At 47.8% G+C, this 14,408-nt stretch overlaps 5 protein-coding genes across 6 annotated transcripts; 3 read left to right on the top strand and 2 right to left on the bottom strand.

Moving 5' to 3' along the window:
* Nucleotides 1–507: 507 nt before the first annotated feature.
* GL218_03888 (LIM domain-containing protein C4F6.12) lies at nt 508–2,766 on the bottom strand (the record flags this gene model as incomplete). The annotated part of the gene is made up of 1 exon (XM_033580468.1): nt 508–2,766. One exon carries the CDS (start codon nt 2,764–2,766, stop codon nt 508–510), a length of 2,259 nt encoding a protein of 752 aa, XP_033437626.1.
* A 2,153-nt stretch (nt 2,767–4,919) lies between these two features.
* On the top strand, nt 4,920–6,870 carry GL218_03887 (putative transporter MCH2; the record flags this gene model as incomplete). The annotated part of the gene is made up of 8 exons (XM_033580467.1): nt 4,920–5,038; nt 5,108–5,162; nt 5,230–5,326; nt 5,375–5,465; nt 5,517–6,016; nt 6,073–6,315; nt 6,425–6,568; nt 6,674–6,870. The coding sequence occupies 8 exons, from the start codon at nt 4,920–4,922 to the stop codon at nt 6,868–6,870; spliced, it is 1,446 nt and encodes a 481-aa protein (XP_033437619.1).
* Nucleotides 6,871–7,068: 198 nt separating this feature from the next.
* On the bottom strand, nt 7,069–10,884 carry GL218_03886 (putative succinyl-CoA ligase [ADP-forming] subunit alpha, mitochondrial; the record flags this gene model as incomplete). Its single annotated transcript, XM_033580466.1, has 12 exons — nt 7,069–7,302; nt 7,477–8,455; nt 8,525–8,741; nt 8,806–8,880; nt 8,941–9,031; nt 9,094–9,237; nt 9,349–9,470; nt 9,539–9,619; nt 10,437–10,501; nt 10,554–10,668; nt 10,724–10,758; nt 10,832–10,884. The coding sequence occupies 12 exons, from the start codon at nt 10,882–10,884 to the stop codon at nt 7,069–7,071; spliced, it is 2,211 nt and encodes a 736-aa protein (XP_033437535.1).
* A 906-nt stretch (nt 10,885–11,790) lies between these two features.
* GL218_03885 (uncharacterized protein) lies at nt 11,791–12,583 on the top strand (the record flags this gene model as incomplete). Of its 2 annotated transcripts, none has more annotated exons than XM_033580465.1 (2): nt 11,791–12,047; nt 12,127–12,583. In XM_033580465.1, 2 exons carry the CDS (start codon nt 11,791–11,793, stop codon nt 12,581–12,583), a joined length of 714 nt encoding a protein of 237 aa, XP_033437617.1. The 2 variants fall into 2 exon arrangements, with proteins under 2 accessions (XP_033437617.1, XP_033437616.1); XM_033580464.1 differs by having other exon boundaries at nt 12,103–12,583.
* Nucleotides 12,584–13,306: 723 nt separating this feature from the next.
* GL218_03884 (uncharacterized protein) lies at nt 13,307–13,684 on the top strand (the record flags this gene model as incomplete). Its single annotated transcript, XM_033580463.1, has 1 exon — nt 13,307–13,684. One exon carries the CDS (start codon nt 13,307–13,309, stop codon nt 13,682–13,684), a length of 378 nt encoding a protein of 125 aa, XP_033437618.1.
* Between the last annotated feature and the right edge of the window lie 724 nt (nt 13,685–14,408).

Here is a 14,408-nt window from a genome sequence, read left to right as displayed (position 1 = left end):
TACTAAATAATAATAATAAAAACGCCGCCAATTACCACCAGCAAAGCAATTCCCCTAGGTTAAACCAACCCGAATCAAATCAAATTAAACCAATGTCAGACTCGAGTCGCACATACGCCTTGCCCTTGGATGAATCAAGTATTACTGTAAGGTAAGCACAAAGTCAAAAGCGCACAAAACGCAAAACCGTACAACACGAAAACCAGACTCGGGAAAAGGCAAATAACAACACCCACCAGCCAGCCCATCTCTCACTCCGCAAACTCGCACTCGCCGCTCAATTTGACTCTTAAGGCACCAAGATGTCACAAGAGGAGAGGATGACAAGGTGAAGGGAGGAGGAGGAAGGCATAAGAGGAGGCAAAAACAAACAAACTGCCAAAGTACTCCGTCGCAAAAACCAACACAATCGCAAACTATGCCGTTCGTCGGTTAGTTAATATCTAATAATTATCTTATCTTATCGTATCGTATCGTCGTTCGTAATTCATTTGCGTACGTATCACGTCACATCTTGAGTTCCGCGGCGCGACACCTCGTGCACAGCACGACGCCCTCGCCGCGCTCGGGCATGGGGAAGATCTGACCGTCGTCGAAGCCGCCGCCGCACGACGCGCACCGGAAACACTCGTCGTGCCACTCGCCTCCCAAAGCGCGCACGTACGAACCGATGACGGCACGCCGACACGCACGGCACTTGGGCGCTCGTCGCTCCGTCCGCTTCGTCTGGCAACTTACGCACCACGCGTACCCGTCCTTCTCAATGTGCGTCGCTTTCTGGTCGAACGGGTCGCCGCACTCAGCGCAGAAGAAGTGTCCGTAGTGCCAGTGTGCGCCTAGTGCTACCATGTGCTCGCCTAAGATGGGCGTCTTACAGTGTTTGCAGCGCGGCGCGAAGAGTTCGTGCCAGTCTAGATGGCAGTAGAAGCGCAGTCGCGCATCCCCGTCTTCTGCCATCGTCTTCCCCGGTTCCTCGTCGAGGATTTCGCCTGCGGCTCTGCGTCGGATTCGGTCGAGTCGTTCGCCCCGGAAATTATCCGGCTCAGGGCTGATTTCGAGCGCTTCGAGAGCTGTGCCGCAGCAGTAGCACCGGAAGCATTGCGGGTGGAACCGTTCCGAGGCTCCGGCCAAGGCTACGAAGCGGCCTTCGATGGGAAATCCGCACTCATGACAGATCGCCGTCGCGCGACGGCCGGTCACTCCTGGTGCCGGAGACCAATGGCTTCGGCGGCGATCTTGCGTGTTATTGAGTGCTTTGGGGTTTGGTAAGGGTCTAGCGGAAGGCTTTCTACCGCTATCAGGGGCAACTATAGTTGGTACATTGGGGGCTTTGTTATTATAGTCATCGTCATCTCCTGGTAGTACGATAGTTGGGACGGCCGGGCCGTCATCTGAGACAGAGATCATCGGTACCTGTGGACCGTCGTCCGCCCCGCCTATCTGGATACTTGGGATGGCCGGCGTGTTACCGGATGGCCGCGACGCTGACGACGGCTTCGGAACTTCAGTATCCGGCAAAACTGAGATAGTAGGGACAGGTGGCTGCGGATTTTGGCCCGGACGCTCTTTACCGACGACCCCGAAAGATCGGTGGCTGCTGGGCTTGGACTCTTCTAATTTTGAATCAGTCGCCTCTTCCTCTGGGGGCTTCCAGTTTTTATCAAAGCTTACGATTGGACGCCCGGGGCTGTCGCTGACGGCCGACGGCGTGGGGAGCTTCGCACTGCGGTCCTTGAGCCGCATAGTGGTTGCCAATCTAATATCATCGCCCCGAATCTCCATACCATGCTTCGTCTGAATTTCCTGAGGCTTCGGTGGCGACTCTAACGGCGTATTTGTGGTGTAGGCCGGGTTGCGAGATTGTGATGGAGGATTCTTGTGGATTTCGAATCTTGACACAGGCTTGGCGGGCACTGACGATGGAGTATCGTCTGGATCGTCCTCAACCGAGGCGGGCGCGAATTGAACCCTGTTGGGAATGCCTCTTGACTTAAGTCCTAGGGGTTGTGACTTCTGTGGTGACTTCTGTGGCGATTTCTGTGGCGATTTGTCTGACGGTTGAGTTCGTTTTGGGGACCGTTCAGGCGTAATGGTTTCTGGCTCTTCCCATATTTGGTCGCCTGAGAAGGGTTTCTCAATCTCCCCGCTTATATTGCGCTTCAAGCTGCTAAGACGTCGGCCACCAGAACTCGAACGTGCCGCACTACCCATACTGCCGTACGATTTCGATTTCGACTTGGTCGATCCGATGGAATAGGTACGTTGCTGGTCCATACTTGTGCGTCCACTCACTGGCGAGTGCGCCCTGTCGCTACCTGACGAACTACCAGAGAATGACCGAATGGAGTCCCTCGCGAGCCCAGTAGGACTGATCTCATTACCATACCGTCCGGCACTAGCGGCACGAGCATGAGCGTAACTATCCTTTCGCAGGTGGGATTTATATCGGTACGGAGCACCTGGTTCAGGGGGCTTTATTCCGTGTTGATGCTGCCAGACCAATTCCGCCGCCTCATCGAGAGCCGCATTGTAGAGTCGAGATTCATCGTCGTCCTGTTGCTCTCCATCTCCTTGCTTATCCTTGTCCCCATCCTTCACATTCATGGCATCCATAGCATCCATTGCCTCACGAAGTGAGACAGCCTCTTCCTTCTCCATCCATCGCTGCCCGCGCTCGATATATGTGGCACTGGGAACAAATTCTCCTGGTTTCAAAGGCGCAACAGTAGGGTTCTCGGGGTAATAATCCTTTCCAATGGAGGTCATGGTAGAATAGCGAGAGGCTACGCTTGGAGCAGCACTAGGGCGGCTACCGCGTGGTCTTGGCAGATCGGACAGCGGCCTCTGGTGATTGCTAGGGGCTTCGGACAAGACAGACGGGGCGGCGGGGGACGGGCGGCCGGTGGCGAGTCGTTCTGTAGAATCCCGGTGCAGTGGCTTTGACGAAGGAGGGAGGGGCCGTGCGCCTCCTGGGCGGCTCACGCGACTATCTCGGAGATTTGCCAGATATGTAGCTATAGAAAGTGTCCGGGTTAGTGCTATACTGATATCACATGTTTTTTTTTTTCAGATGTTTACGAACCGAATTGCTCATTGTTCATATAACTTGGCGAAGGCGGTGTGACTTTTCTGTTAGAGGACCTCTCTTTCGACCTGCCTCGCAACATGGCTGCGCAGGTAGAGTAAGTATGTTATAACAATGTTGCAATGTTTTTATCGTGAATAAATCGGTGGTGGTTTGTTGACAATGGGGTAAACTGGTAGGATGCAGGTTAAATATGTGATTAATAGCTGCTTTCTATGGCGGTTTATTGATGAATAATTCTGTTTACTAGAACAACTTCTTAACTACCGAATGTTGCTAGGGACAGAGAGAGTTTTTATTTATGTATTGAGAAATATGTTTCACAGAAAACTTATAACGCATGATGAGGTGTCCACCCAGCTTCCTTTATTCGGTCGGGCTGGGTAAAGCGAGGAATGGGGAGAATTTGGCTGTTCATGCTGTCCAATGTTTTGCTGGTACTACCGTCCAAGCGTTGCCGGGGCAGCCGCTTAGGTAGGGTCGATACCGCCTAGGCTTGCTAGAGATGGGCAGGATGGGGGGCAGCTTTCAGCGTAGGACAACTGGCAGTTGGAGTCCGTTGTTCTTACAAGGTTCCCCACTCCGACAGTTGGCGACGCAGCGACGATGCCCAAAGGTCGGAAGCTGCCAAGGATTTTTAAAGGTTAATTCAGGCAGTTCAGCCAGACTTTACCCTGCTATTACTAGGCAGATAAGGCCTGGAATTTACCTGGAATCTTCGATCAGGGTCCACCCTAACCACTTATTACCACTATGTAATTCCGCCCCTTGTTATTCACCATACCTATCTCAGATATTGGCAGGTACTACGCAGTAAAAGATGACTCAAAGAACCAATCCTATTTCATCAACAACATTGCTAAATGTTGTTTTTCTGGTTCATCTTAATTCATCTATTAAAACTAGCCTACCAGCACAGTCTTTATTATAATCACAATCCACTCTACGAGTGTAGTACCGGGTTTAAATGCGCTTTTGCTGTCGGTATTTTCTGCATGCAGATGTCATTTACCACGTGCTATTAATTGCGGCTCTTTTATTAGGCGTCGATCCTGCAGAACGAAAACCATACTCGGATGTCGCTCTTGTGTTGGTTCTGTGGTTTTAGCGTAGTAATATGGGAAGACGAAAGTTATCTATATCGAGATTATCAAACGTCAGCCTTCAACGAGGTAGTATTATGACATATATTATCCAGTGGACGAACGATGGTCCTTCTAAGGTTAGTAACTCGGTTTTCCTAATCCGGGACCGTCGAATCTAATACGCGGGACAAATGCTTCTTGAATCGACTACTTGTACGAGTCGAGCTTTGATCCACTATCGATATCGGCCATCCATATCATAAACAAAAAACCGAGACTGGTGAAGTTTTTCCCCGATTAATTAGTGATATATATTTATGATTACTGGTTATGCCCAATGCAACCTTGTTTCTTCTTATCGCTTATGAGTACTATAGGTGGAGATGCCTCGCCGGACACGGAGATGATAGTAACACAGAAGATGTTGACGCCCAAAGGTTGATACCAACTGCGCCGTAACCCCGTGGGGCGGATAACTCGGGAGTCGGACCGGGGTGGGCACCGGCTTAATTATTAGATCCAAGTACGGCTCAGCAAAAATGACTAAATCTTTGTTATTCCCGACCAACTCTTACCTAATAGAGGGTATAGATGTAGACTTTTCGAAATATATAATACGTCTAGGTATGAACCTTCATTGGAGTCCTGACAATACAAACTACCCAATTATAAACAACAACTTAGTTATCCCTATCAAGATTTATTTGCTATTGTTTTGTAATTTATAACTTACCATATTTCTAACTACCATGGCTGTATCCGACAAGGATCCAGATAATAGCCAGGATAGTAATGACTCAGTCAACACACACCTTGAATCTCAAGATCCTCAACCGCAAGAAGAATTCAAGGAGGGTGGTTATGGTTGGTTAGTTTATCGAAAATCTCAAACATCTCCATGAGAGCACTACGATACTAACTACTCTCTTTTCTCTAGGGTCGTTATTTTTGGTGTATTCTTACTCAACGCTCATACTTGGGGTCTCAACTCTGTAAGCGTGTTCAAGATGTTCAAGATATTATCTTCCCAGCTTGCTAACCATCTCTTATCACCACTAGAGTTTTGCCGTCTTCCTCGCTTATTACCTTAGATCTGGCACGTTTGGTGCAAGTCAACGTGGGTATGCCTTCGTAGGCGGCCTATCTATCTCGATTGGTACGTGAGCTATACATATTACCGAGATTTTAACTAACAGAGGCATAGCTCTCTTAGCTTCTCCTCTAGCAACTACTTTGGTTGGTTGGAAACGGTGCGGGACACGACTAACTATATTTCTCGGGGCTATATTTGAGACGTAGGCTCGCCCGATTTTCACGGAGATAATCCAGATACTAAACTCTCATAGGATTGGCTTCATCGGCTCATCGTTTGCCTCGGAGTTATGGCACTTGATTCTGAGTCAAGGCGTATCCTTCGGCCTTGGTATGGGTCTCTGCTTCGTCGCCTCTGCTGCCGTTCCCCCTCAATGGTTTGTAAAACGCCGATCCTTTGCTAATTCGATCGCCGCTTCGGGGTCGGGCTTCGGGGGTCTATGCTACTCATTGGCGACTAATGCTATGATCACCAATATCGGTCTACCCTGGGCTTTCCGCGTCATAGCTATTGTATGCTTCGTAGTGAATACTGTCGCAAGCTATCTCATTCGCGACCGCAACCATGCTATCGGATCAGTTCATATAGCCTTTAACTGGAAGCTCTTCAAGAGGCCACCGTTCCTTTTGTTCCAAGCCTGGATGGTCCTCTCTATTCTTGGATATGTCATCCTCATTTTCAGTATCGTTGACTACTGCCAGACTGTTGGCTTAACGGCTTCTCAGGCTTCTTTAGTTGGCGCGTTGTTTAGCCGTGAGTTTCTCGTTTGGATTGTGCCTTTGGTCTAATAGTGCTAACTAAAAATATAGTGTCCCAAGGACTTGGGCGGCCTGCGATAGGGTTATCAAGCGACTCAGTTGGGCGTCTAAATATCGCCAACCTGTCTACGCTATTATGCGGTCTTCTTTGCATGTTCTTTTGGATATTCGGAGCTAAAAGCCTAGCTACTTGCATAGTGTTTGCTCTCCTCGCCGGCGGTGTTGCCGGGGTAATGTGGGCTACGGTTGCCCCTATATGTGCCGAAGTTGTCGGACTTGCTCTCATACCTTCAGGTTAGCTAATGACCTCCGTCATCACCCTACGTTGGCTCAACTTGTTAACGCAACGCAACCCCTATTAACACATGCTTCCACCGACTACGATGTACTAACTTCTAAGTAGCGTTATCAATGACTTGGCTCGTGCTGGTTCTACCGGCGACGTTCGCCGAAGTCATCGGTGTGAGCCTCAGACGGTCTGGGCCAGGGGGTTATCTCCACGTCCAGCTCTTCACCGCGTTTTGTTATATTGGCGCCTTTATATTCGGTAAGTCACACCGCCAAGGTAGACCCTCTTTTAATCAATTGAATTCTGAGAGTAGCCTCGTATTTTCTCATTTGACATTTGATTCGCTAACTATCAATAATATAGGCTGGGCCCTTAGAGCGTGGAAAGTCTGGGAGTTGAAACAGGTACGACTCGATAAGGAGCAGCGAGAACTTGCTATTCGTGACGAAGGCCTACTATCCTCTGCAATAGAGCGCCAGTCTCAAAACAACGATCAGGCCACTCCTCCTAGACGGCGATTATCTATTCTTGAGGGACTATGGGCTATAGAACGGGTATAGCGTAGGGGCTGAGGCTTATGGTCATCCAGAACGTAGTGTACGTCGACCATAGGATAGCCATGAAAATAAGACAAGATATATAAAAGACTTACCACAGAACCCATATAGCAGCGTTGAAACACATATAAACGGGCTGAATGATATAGTTAATATCTATGACAGGTAGTTTAAAAATATGCTCTATAAACACTTCTCCGCCTAAAGTTCCTTATTTGCCAACTCAATAGCCTTCGCAGCCGCCTCGTCAAAGTCATCAAAGGCAAATAGCGGCAATCCACTCTCAGCAATAATCTTCTGTCCTTCCTTCTCATTCGTCCCGCGGATGCGCACTACCACGGGCACCGCCATCTGCAGATCGCGGAAGGCCAGAATCACGCCCTCGGCGATCATATCACCGCGGGTCAGACCGCCGAATATATTTACGAATATGCACTATAACGCGGGAGCGGGATGTGGGTTAGCTGCCATATGTATTTGATAGGTTGTTTAGGAGATAATGATGTGGGGGATAGTAACACCCAGACAGAGACGAAGAAGAAAGGGGGGCGGATAAGAGAGGAAGGGATGAAAGGGGAAGAGAAAGGGAAAAAGAAAGGGGAGGCAAACCTTGACCCTTGGATCCGTCAAAATCACCTCAAAACTCCTCTTCACCGTCTCGCTAGTCGCCTTACCCCCCGTATCCAGAAAATTAGCAGCGCGGCCCCCCGCATCCGCCAGCGCATCCACCGTATTCATCGCCAGCCCGGCGCCGTTAACCAGCGTGCCGATGTTCCCTGTCCCCTCTATCTTGATATACACGATCCCGTACCTCGCAGCTTCGGCCTCCGCCGCGTCCTCGCCGCGCGGCAACGCGTGGATGTCGGCTTGTCGGCCGCAGCTGCGGAAGGCGGCGGCGTCGAAGCCGAGGTGTGCGGCGCATACGTGGATGGTGCGGTGGGGAGCGGTGGTGGTGATGTGGGTTGCGAGGAGGAAGGCTTCTTTGGAGGTGAAGAGTGTGGTTAGTGCGGTGAGGAGGGCTTGGAGGGAAGTGGTTGATTCGGGGTCGAGGTTGAGGTGTTGTGATATGGCGGGCGTGGAGGTAAGTGTGAGATCGAATTTGGCTGCTTGGGAGGCTGAGATGGTTGGGGAGGCGATGATACAGGGGGTTTTGGTAGACCGGTCGATGGATATTGCGAGGAGTTTCTGGGGCCCGGCGGACGGGTCTTTGGAGATGGGGATGCCGTGTTGGTGGAGGAGGTCGAGGGCGGTATTTGGGGGGAGGTAGATGCTACGTGTTTGGCCTCTAGGAGGGTGATATATGGCCTGCTGGGGCGGAATAGGACGGCGGGCTATGGTATGTATTCCCCTCCGTTGTGAGGTATTGGTTGGGGAGGTGACACCCGAACCTGTGGGCGTCACACCGTCTAGCATAGATTTTAACACCGGCCCAAATCTAGAGGGATGATTGACGATAGCTGCTCCTGCTGCTTTCAGGGCTTCGATCTTGTCTAGTGCAGACGGCTCGCCGGGTAGGGCGAACGCTCCGGCATGACCCATGATCCGACCTGGAACTGCGTTCACGCCGGCGACAAGAGCAGCGATCGGTCTATAGGTACCGGTCAACTATGCTGTTCCCAGCTTTCTAGCTCCAGTAAAAAGTAGGAACTTGACTCACTTTGGGTTTTTTGTCGTAGCTCGGTACTCTCTAATCCAATCCGCTGCTTCGATCTCGGCTTCTCCTCCAATTTCCCCTACTAATGCAATACCGTCCGTGTCCCCATCCTCGATGAGGATCTGGAGACCTTCTTTTAGACTCGTACCCGGGAGGATATCCCCGCCGACACCTATGCACATGCTTTGACCTAGACCGGATCTGAGTGTAGAAGCAGCGGCTAGGGGAGGGGAGAGTATTATTAGAATCGGGGATACGCCCCGTGGGATGAATAGCGGACTTACTTTCGTAGCTTAATGTTCCTGACCTTGCCACGATCCCTATCCGGCCAGGTTCAAAGCAGGGGAGTGGTTGGAAACCTATGGGTGATGATGGCTATAAGTTAATATCGTCAAAAAGAAATACACCAGCACACTAACCAATTCTACATTTTCCTACCGCCGATATGATACCGGGCGAGTTTGCGCCGACTAGTCTACACTTGGACTGCGTTTTCAATATAGAATGAATCTAAATTTCGTCATTAGTTGGATTTCATAGCTATTATAGGTAAACTGGTATTAACTGCTCACACGAAGGATGTCGTGAAGCGGAATGTGCTCCGCCACGGCGACAATAAGCGGCACTTCGGCTTCGATGGCCTCCTCGATCGCGCCGGTAGCTTGGTGTGCAGCTACGTAGATACCCGTCGCGTCTGGCTTGAGGGCTTCCACGGCCTAGAGGGAACGGAATTCGTTAACTTTTCCTTCCCGTTCCTAATTAGGTACATCTTTCCCTTCCGTGTCCCACTATCGTAGAACAAAATCCTTAGGGATGTGTGACGGTACCTTGTGAACCGTAGGAAATACGGGCAAGCCTAAGTGCTCGCCCTCCCGGCCGGGGGTCACGCCTCCTAAGATATTGGTACCCCATTCTAAAGATTCACGAGCGTTGGCTGTGGCTTGTTTCCCTGTACTTCGTGTGTAAGCAGGAGGGTAGGCTAAGGAGTAGGTAGATGAGTAAGTTGGGGAGATAAACCTGTAAACCCCTGAAATATAACCCTTGTATGACTACCAATTTTGAGATTCTTGAGCGTTAAGTCGTACTTTGAGTTAGAACCTAAGTAGCGATAGTTCTGTAGTATTACTCTTGACAGACCGAGGTTTCGGGAGATGAAAGAGGTGTGCCTCAAGGACCTAGTTCTCAGGACGTTACAGAACATGTTATTGAAATGTCTTGTTGGGTTGAGATAAACTATTCATCGTATTACATGTATAAGATAAGTAACTAAATGAAATATTGCTGGATAAGCTGGTCTTGGTCTTTATATATGATGTTCAATATTCGGAAGCAACTAGCCCGGCACCGGACCCGATGTCTTTCATCAACTTTAACAAATCCTGGGAATAAGTCGGATATGCTTAATTACCGACAACTACGAGAGAATCGGAAGTGATGCATTAATAAATAATGCGCTAACTAGAATGTATTCAAAAGAGATATAAGCCGTAAGATATAAGCAATGTGAGTAGTTATAAGTTGGATGTAATTTGCATTGTAGACTTGTGTATGTACATGGGTTTGGTTATAAGAACATTCGATCCGGAGGTTGGGTATGTTCGGATATACTTAATGGTTTACAATATGAACCGCAGTTCCGTTCATTTTCATTTGAAAATTCAACATACCTCCTAATATATAATACAATACGGCCCCGAGTTAAATTATATAATTTAGGACCTATACTTCTTAGTAGTAGAGAGTGAGGTCACTACCGACTAGGCATTCCGTCGGTAAAGAAACTCGCAGGTGGTAGCAGAAGGGAGTCAAATTCCGTAATTAGACTGGCAAAATTTGGATAATTCTTCTCGAATCCCGACGAGCAGGTTCTGTTGTAAGTTATTGCCATACTACCGTCGTCCCTGTGCTTCCGAACTAGAGGGCGTATCCGTCTCCGAGGCAAAACCCAAGTTTTTGAAGTCGTCCTTCGCCATAAGGTTCCTGAACAGTGAGAAAGAGGCTGGATGATCTTAGAGAATGGTTAGAAGCTTACCGGTCCATACGACAGGATAAATATGTTTTAGCGAGGTTGCGGCACTCCTCGTCATTGACGCCTTTGACTTTTTTGATACATGAGAGATACTTGGTCATGACGGCCTTGCATTCGCCTAGGGATGCACGGTTAATAAATGAAGAAATACTTCTAGGATAAGATTTGCTAACCATCATGATCTAAAGGGAAGCTTCCACGTTGAGGTCTATAAACGAAGGAATGACCAAAGTCAGCATGCGCTCTCTTTTAAGAATAGAGGTGATATCTAGAAGACGTACGGGGTAGGCTTCCCGGTATATGGACCCGCGCCTGGGCTGCCGAAGGAACTCATAGGAATAATTATCTGACCCTCTTTAACTCGTGAATTGAAGTTAATATTAGTTACGAGAGATTAAATCGGAGGTTTGTCTATTTGCTAATCTTAATGTAATGATATGTTGATTTGTGTTGATATGTTGTTTGATTTCAACTTATGATTCGATAATGGATGTCGAATGTAAGTGTTGAAATTTTGGAGAGCGACAGTGTTAGAAATTGCTATTCACACTATGCTAAGTTAGGTACTAAAGTACATGGGTACATGGTACTTTACGGATGACCCCTCCCCCCACATCGGTCAAAGATCTCCGGGGTCGATCAGGGAAGTCTTTCCAAGGTTGTTAGGTGGGTAGGTGGGCTGTGTTTGGTTGCTGGGCGAACAACGGGCTGCCGAATCAATTTTGACATCACCTCAATATCCAGTTTAGCTAACACATGTACTGCTCTGCTGTTTGCACATGTTGTACTTGAATAACTCTTATCTGCTTCAATAGCCGACTTTCTCCTATTTGAAACATGAGTTTATAATTTGAAGCGAGTCTTGTGTATTTCCGTCTTAAATATACCACCTCATCTTGACTTATAATAAATCGCATTAACCACTTACATACTTACACACTTACACTTACACTTACACACCTTATACGCACCTAGGTATACATTCATACTTAAAACTCGCATACCTGAAAATCGGTGAAGACCAGTAGCGCACTGCCACCCAGCGACTCTCCCCACCTCGTGTCTGCAGCGTCGTCAGCTGTGAATTGGAATACCACATACCCAATCCAGATACATATACTCAATACCTGCTCTATCTAATTGTTCCTCGTATCGAAATCCTCGCTCTTATAAGCCCGCGCGACCGCCTGGTACGGAGGTGACCGTCCAACTTGATGCTCGCGGAAATTCTAGATAGAAGATGCGGTTGACGTTCTGCCGACATGTCGCGCTCCTTTCGATAACTGCGACCACACTTGCGCTCGCTGATTCTATCGTCAATCCGCTCGAGTACGGGACCTTCGAAGACTTCTCCCCCGTTCATAAGAGGGCGATCGATTGCCCCGATAATTTTTTCAGTTGCGAGGATCGGGGTCCCGTCTTCGAAGGAACTTGTTGTCAAAATGGACAGCTATGTGCTTTAGATGCCTATAGTTCAGCGGCCTGTTGCCCTACTACGTAAGTAATCCTACGGAGAGTACCTGTATCCTAGGATACGATTCGTTGCTCGAAGCTTACATATTCGATTCAATTATAGAGCAACGTGTACAGGAGTGGCACCAACCGGTCCAACGCCCTCTGTGTCCTACGTGAGCAATACGTACTTCTCTTTTCCGTATATACCGACGTCGTTTGCGAATTCAGTGGCATGTACATCAGCTCTCAACCAGTGCTCGAGGAATTACGCATCGTGTGTTTCGGGTTTAGGTGGAAGTAGCGCGGCTTATGGCGTGACCATCGTGGTTCCGGGAGGCGGTGGGACGACAATTGCTGCCACGCAAGCCACCGGACTTCCCGCACCGTCGGCAACATCTGTTTGCTCAAGCCTATCATCTGAGGCTTGTTACAACTTGCAAAGTGCCCAATGCACGCAAGCCGGTACGACCGGAGGTTTCATCATCGGCACCGGAAATGCCGCCGCACGACCTACCGCTGCTCCTATAGTTGCCGTCATCGCCAGCATCGGATTAAGTCTCATTGGAGGTTATATATGAGCACTCGTCGAACGACTTTCATAGCCAGATGATTTGAATCTTGAACTAACCTGCCGATGTGCTTCGGATCCCCGGGATCTAAATACTGATCGAATGACGTCACGAATTGTTATGGCCCTTTTCTAAATGTGTATATTTGGTTGGCGTATCTAGATATGTGCCTATAATATGGGAACTGGGGACTTTGCACATAGAAACGGAACAAATGAAGGAACGTTTTCCTTGGACATCGGGGGTTCGGAATGGGGATAGGATGTTATTTACATAGTGGGTTATCAAAATGAATGAAACAATTCGACGAATTATCGAAACGAATTCTCAACTTGCATCATGCTAAGCTTCATTTGCTTGAGTTCCTATTATGAATTACTTGTGAAGAGTACAATAGGAGTATATTAATGAACTTAATGAACATCTCTTTCGTCATAATACAACAGAAGTGTCTCAGCCCGAAGGTCGCTTTTGTATCAAACAATGCCTTTCTTAATAGCTTAATGAAACTAGACAATGAGGATTGTTAGTTAAATGTTCTTTCGAACATAACCTATAGCTTACTCTTTCAAACATTTACAGAACAATCGACGTGATACATTTATAAGAACTTGTTCTGAATTTAATATATTCTACTCGCTCATTGCAACTGAGAGTTTTTCTATTAATAACTCAGCGAGTACGTTTGTATTTTTTTTATAACAGTATCATCAAGTCAACCCAGCCGACATCATGCCAGCCAACCAACAAGACCAAGCCCCCCTATACTCGAGTGAGGTGAAAGTCGTGGCGCCGAAGCCTATACGGCCACTTCCCTCCTCCTACCTTCTCATTCCCGCGCTAGAGGTTGCGGCGCCGTCTCTAACGCCGGCATTGCCGGACCTATCGAGCATTAAGCTCGAGGAGGTGCAGCCCGATGAGTTGAACCAGAGCCGCTTCCGGTCATTTCTACGGCTGAGTAGCGTGGAACCGCCTACTCTGCTAAGAAGACGAGTGTCTACGGGTCTCATCCGTCGCTGGGGTAAAGGCCAATGTGATACTGAAAAAATTACCTATGAGGAGAATTTGAATAAGACGCAACAGCAACGACACGTCTCTGTTGAAGCTTGATGGATTATGCTAAGACTGGACTGCTGATATATGGTATATAGTTAGGAGCCCTCTGTCCTAAGTACCTAACCTATTTCAGTCGTCTAGGGATTTTAGCATTACTATTAGTTAAGTGATATATTAAGTATAAACTAGTAGCTATAGAGCTTAAAAATCGGTGTATAATTGCATTGTGATAAATAGAATACATGTTCCATGTTAAATAGACTTTGCTAAATAAATTATTGTATATAATAGTAAATTGGATCGTTAAGTGTTATTGGATGTGATTCTAGAATTAAAATCGTTTACCAACGAGATAGTTGATTTAGATTAGGTACCTATTACCTGCCCGGGTGGCTATCGATAATACATGTAGCTACTCTAATTAAGTGGAGTCGATTACCTTATAATTGATCTTAAAGTGCATCTATTCAGTACCTTACATATCAGAAGAATCTAATACTTACAAATACTTACATGAATAATTTCAAAAGTACCTAACTTTACTCGCATTGGTATTTGTTACAACCTGATGGATGTGGCTACTAGTAACCTTCTATGTGAGAAAACAGATACTCATTTGTTAATGTAGAAGAAGTATCATTCAAATCCAATTCTACCTGTCAGATGAAGTTTGCACAGGCGACGCCACGGACCAGCTGAAATGGTCTTCGGGAGACCGCAGCGTACATGCGTACCTCATACCCTTCGGGCTTGGGGAAATAACGATTGCATCTAAGAC

The sequence above is a fragment of the Daldinia childiae genome, assembly GCF_008694065.1.
Source record: "Daldinia childiae strain JS-1345 chromosome Unknown Scaffold3, whole genome shotgun sequence".
Classification (NCBI taxonomy): domain Eukaryota; kingdom Fungi; phylum Ascomycota; class Sordariomycetes; order Xylariales; family Hypoxylaceae; genus Daldinia; species Daldinia childiae.
The sequence above is the reverse complement of the archived record's forward strand: the minus strand, read 5'-3'. Positions and strand labels throughout refer to the sequence as shown.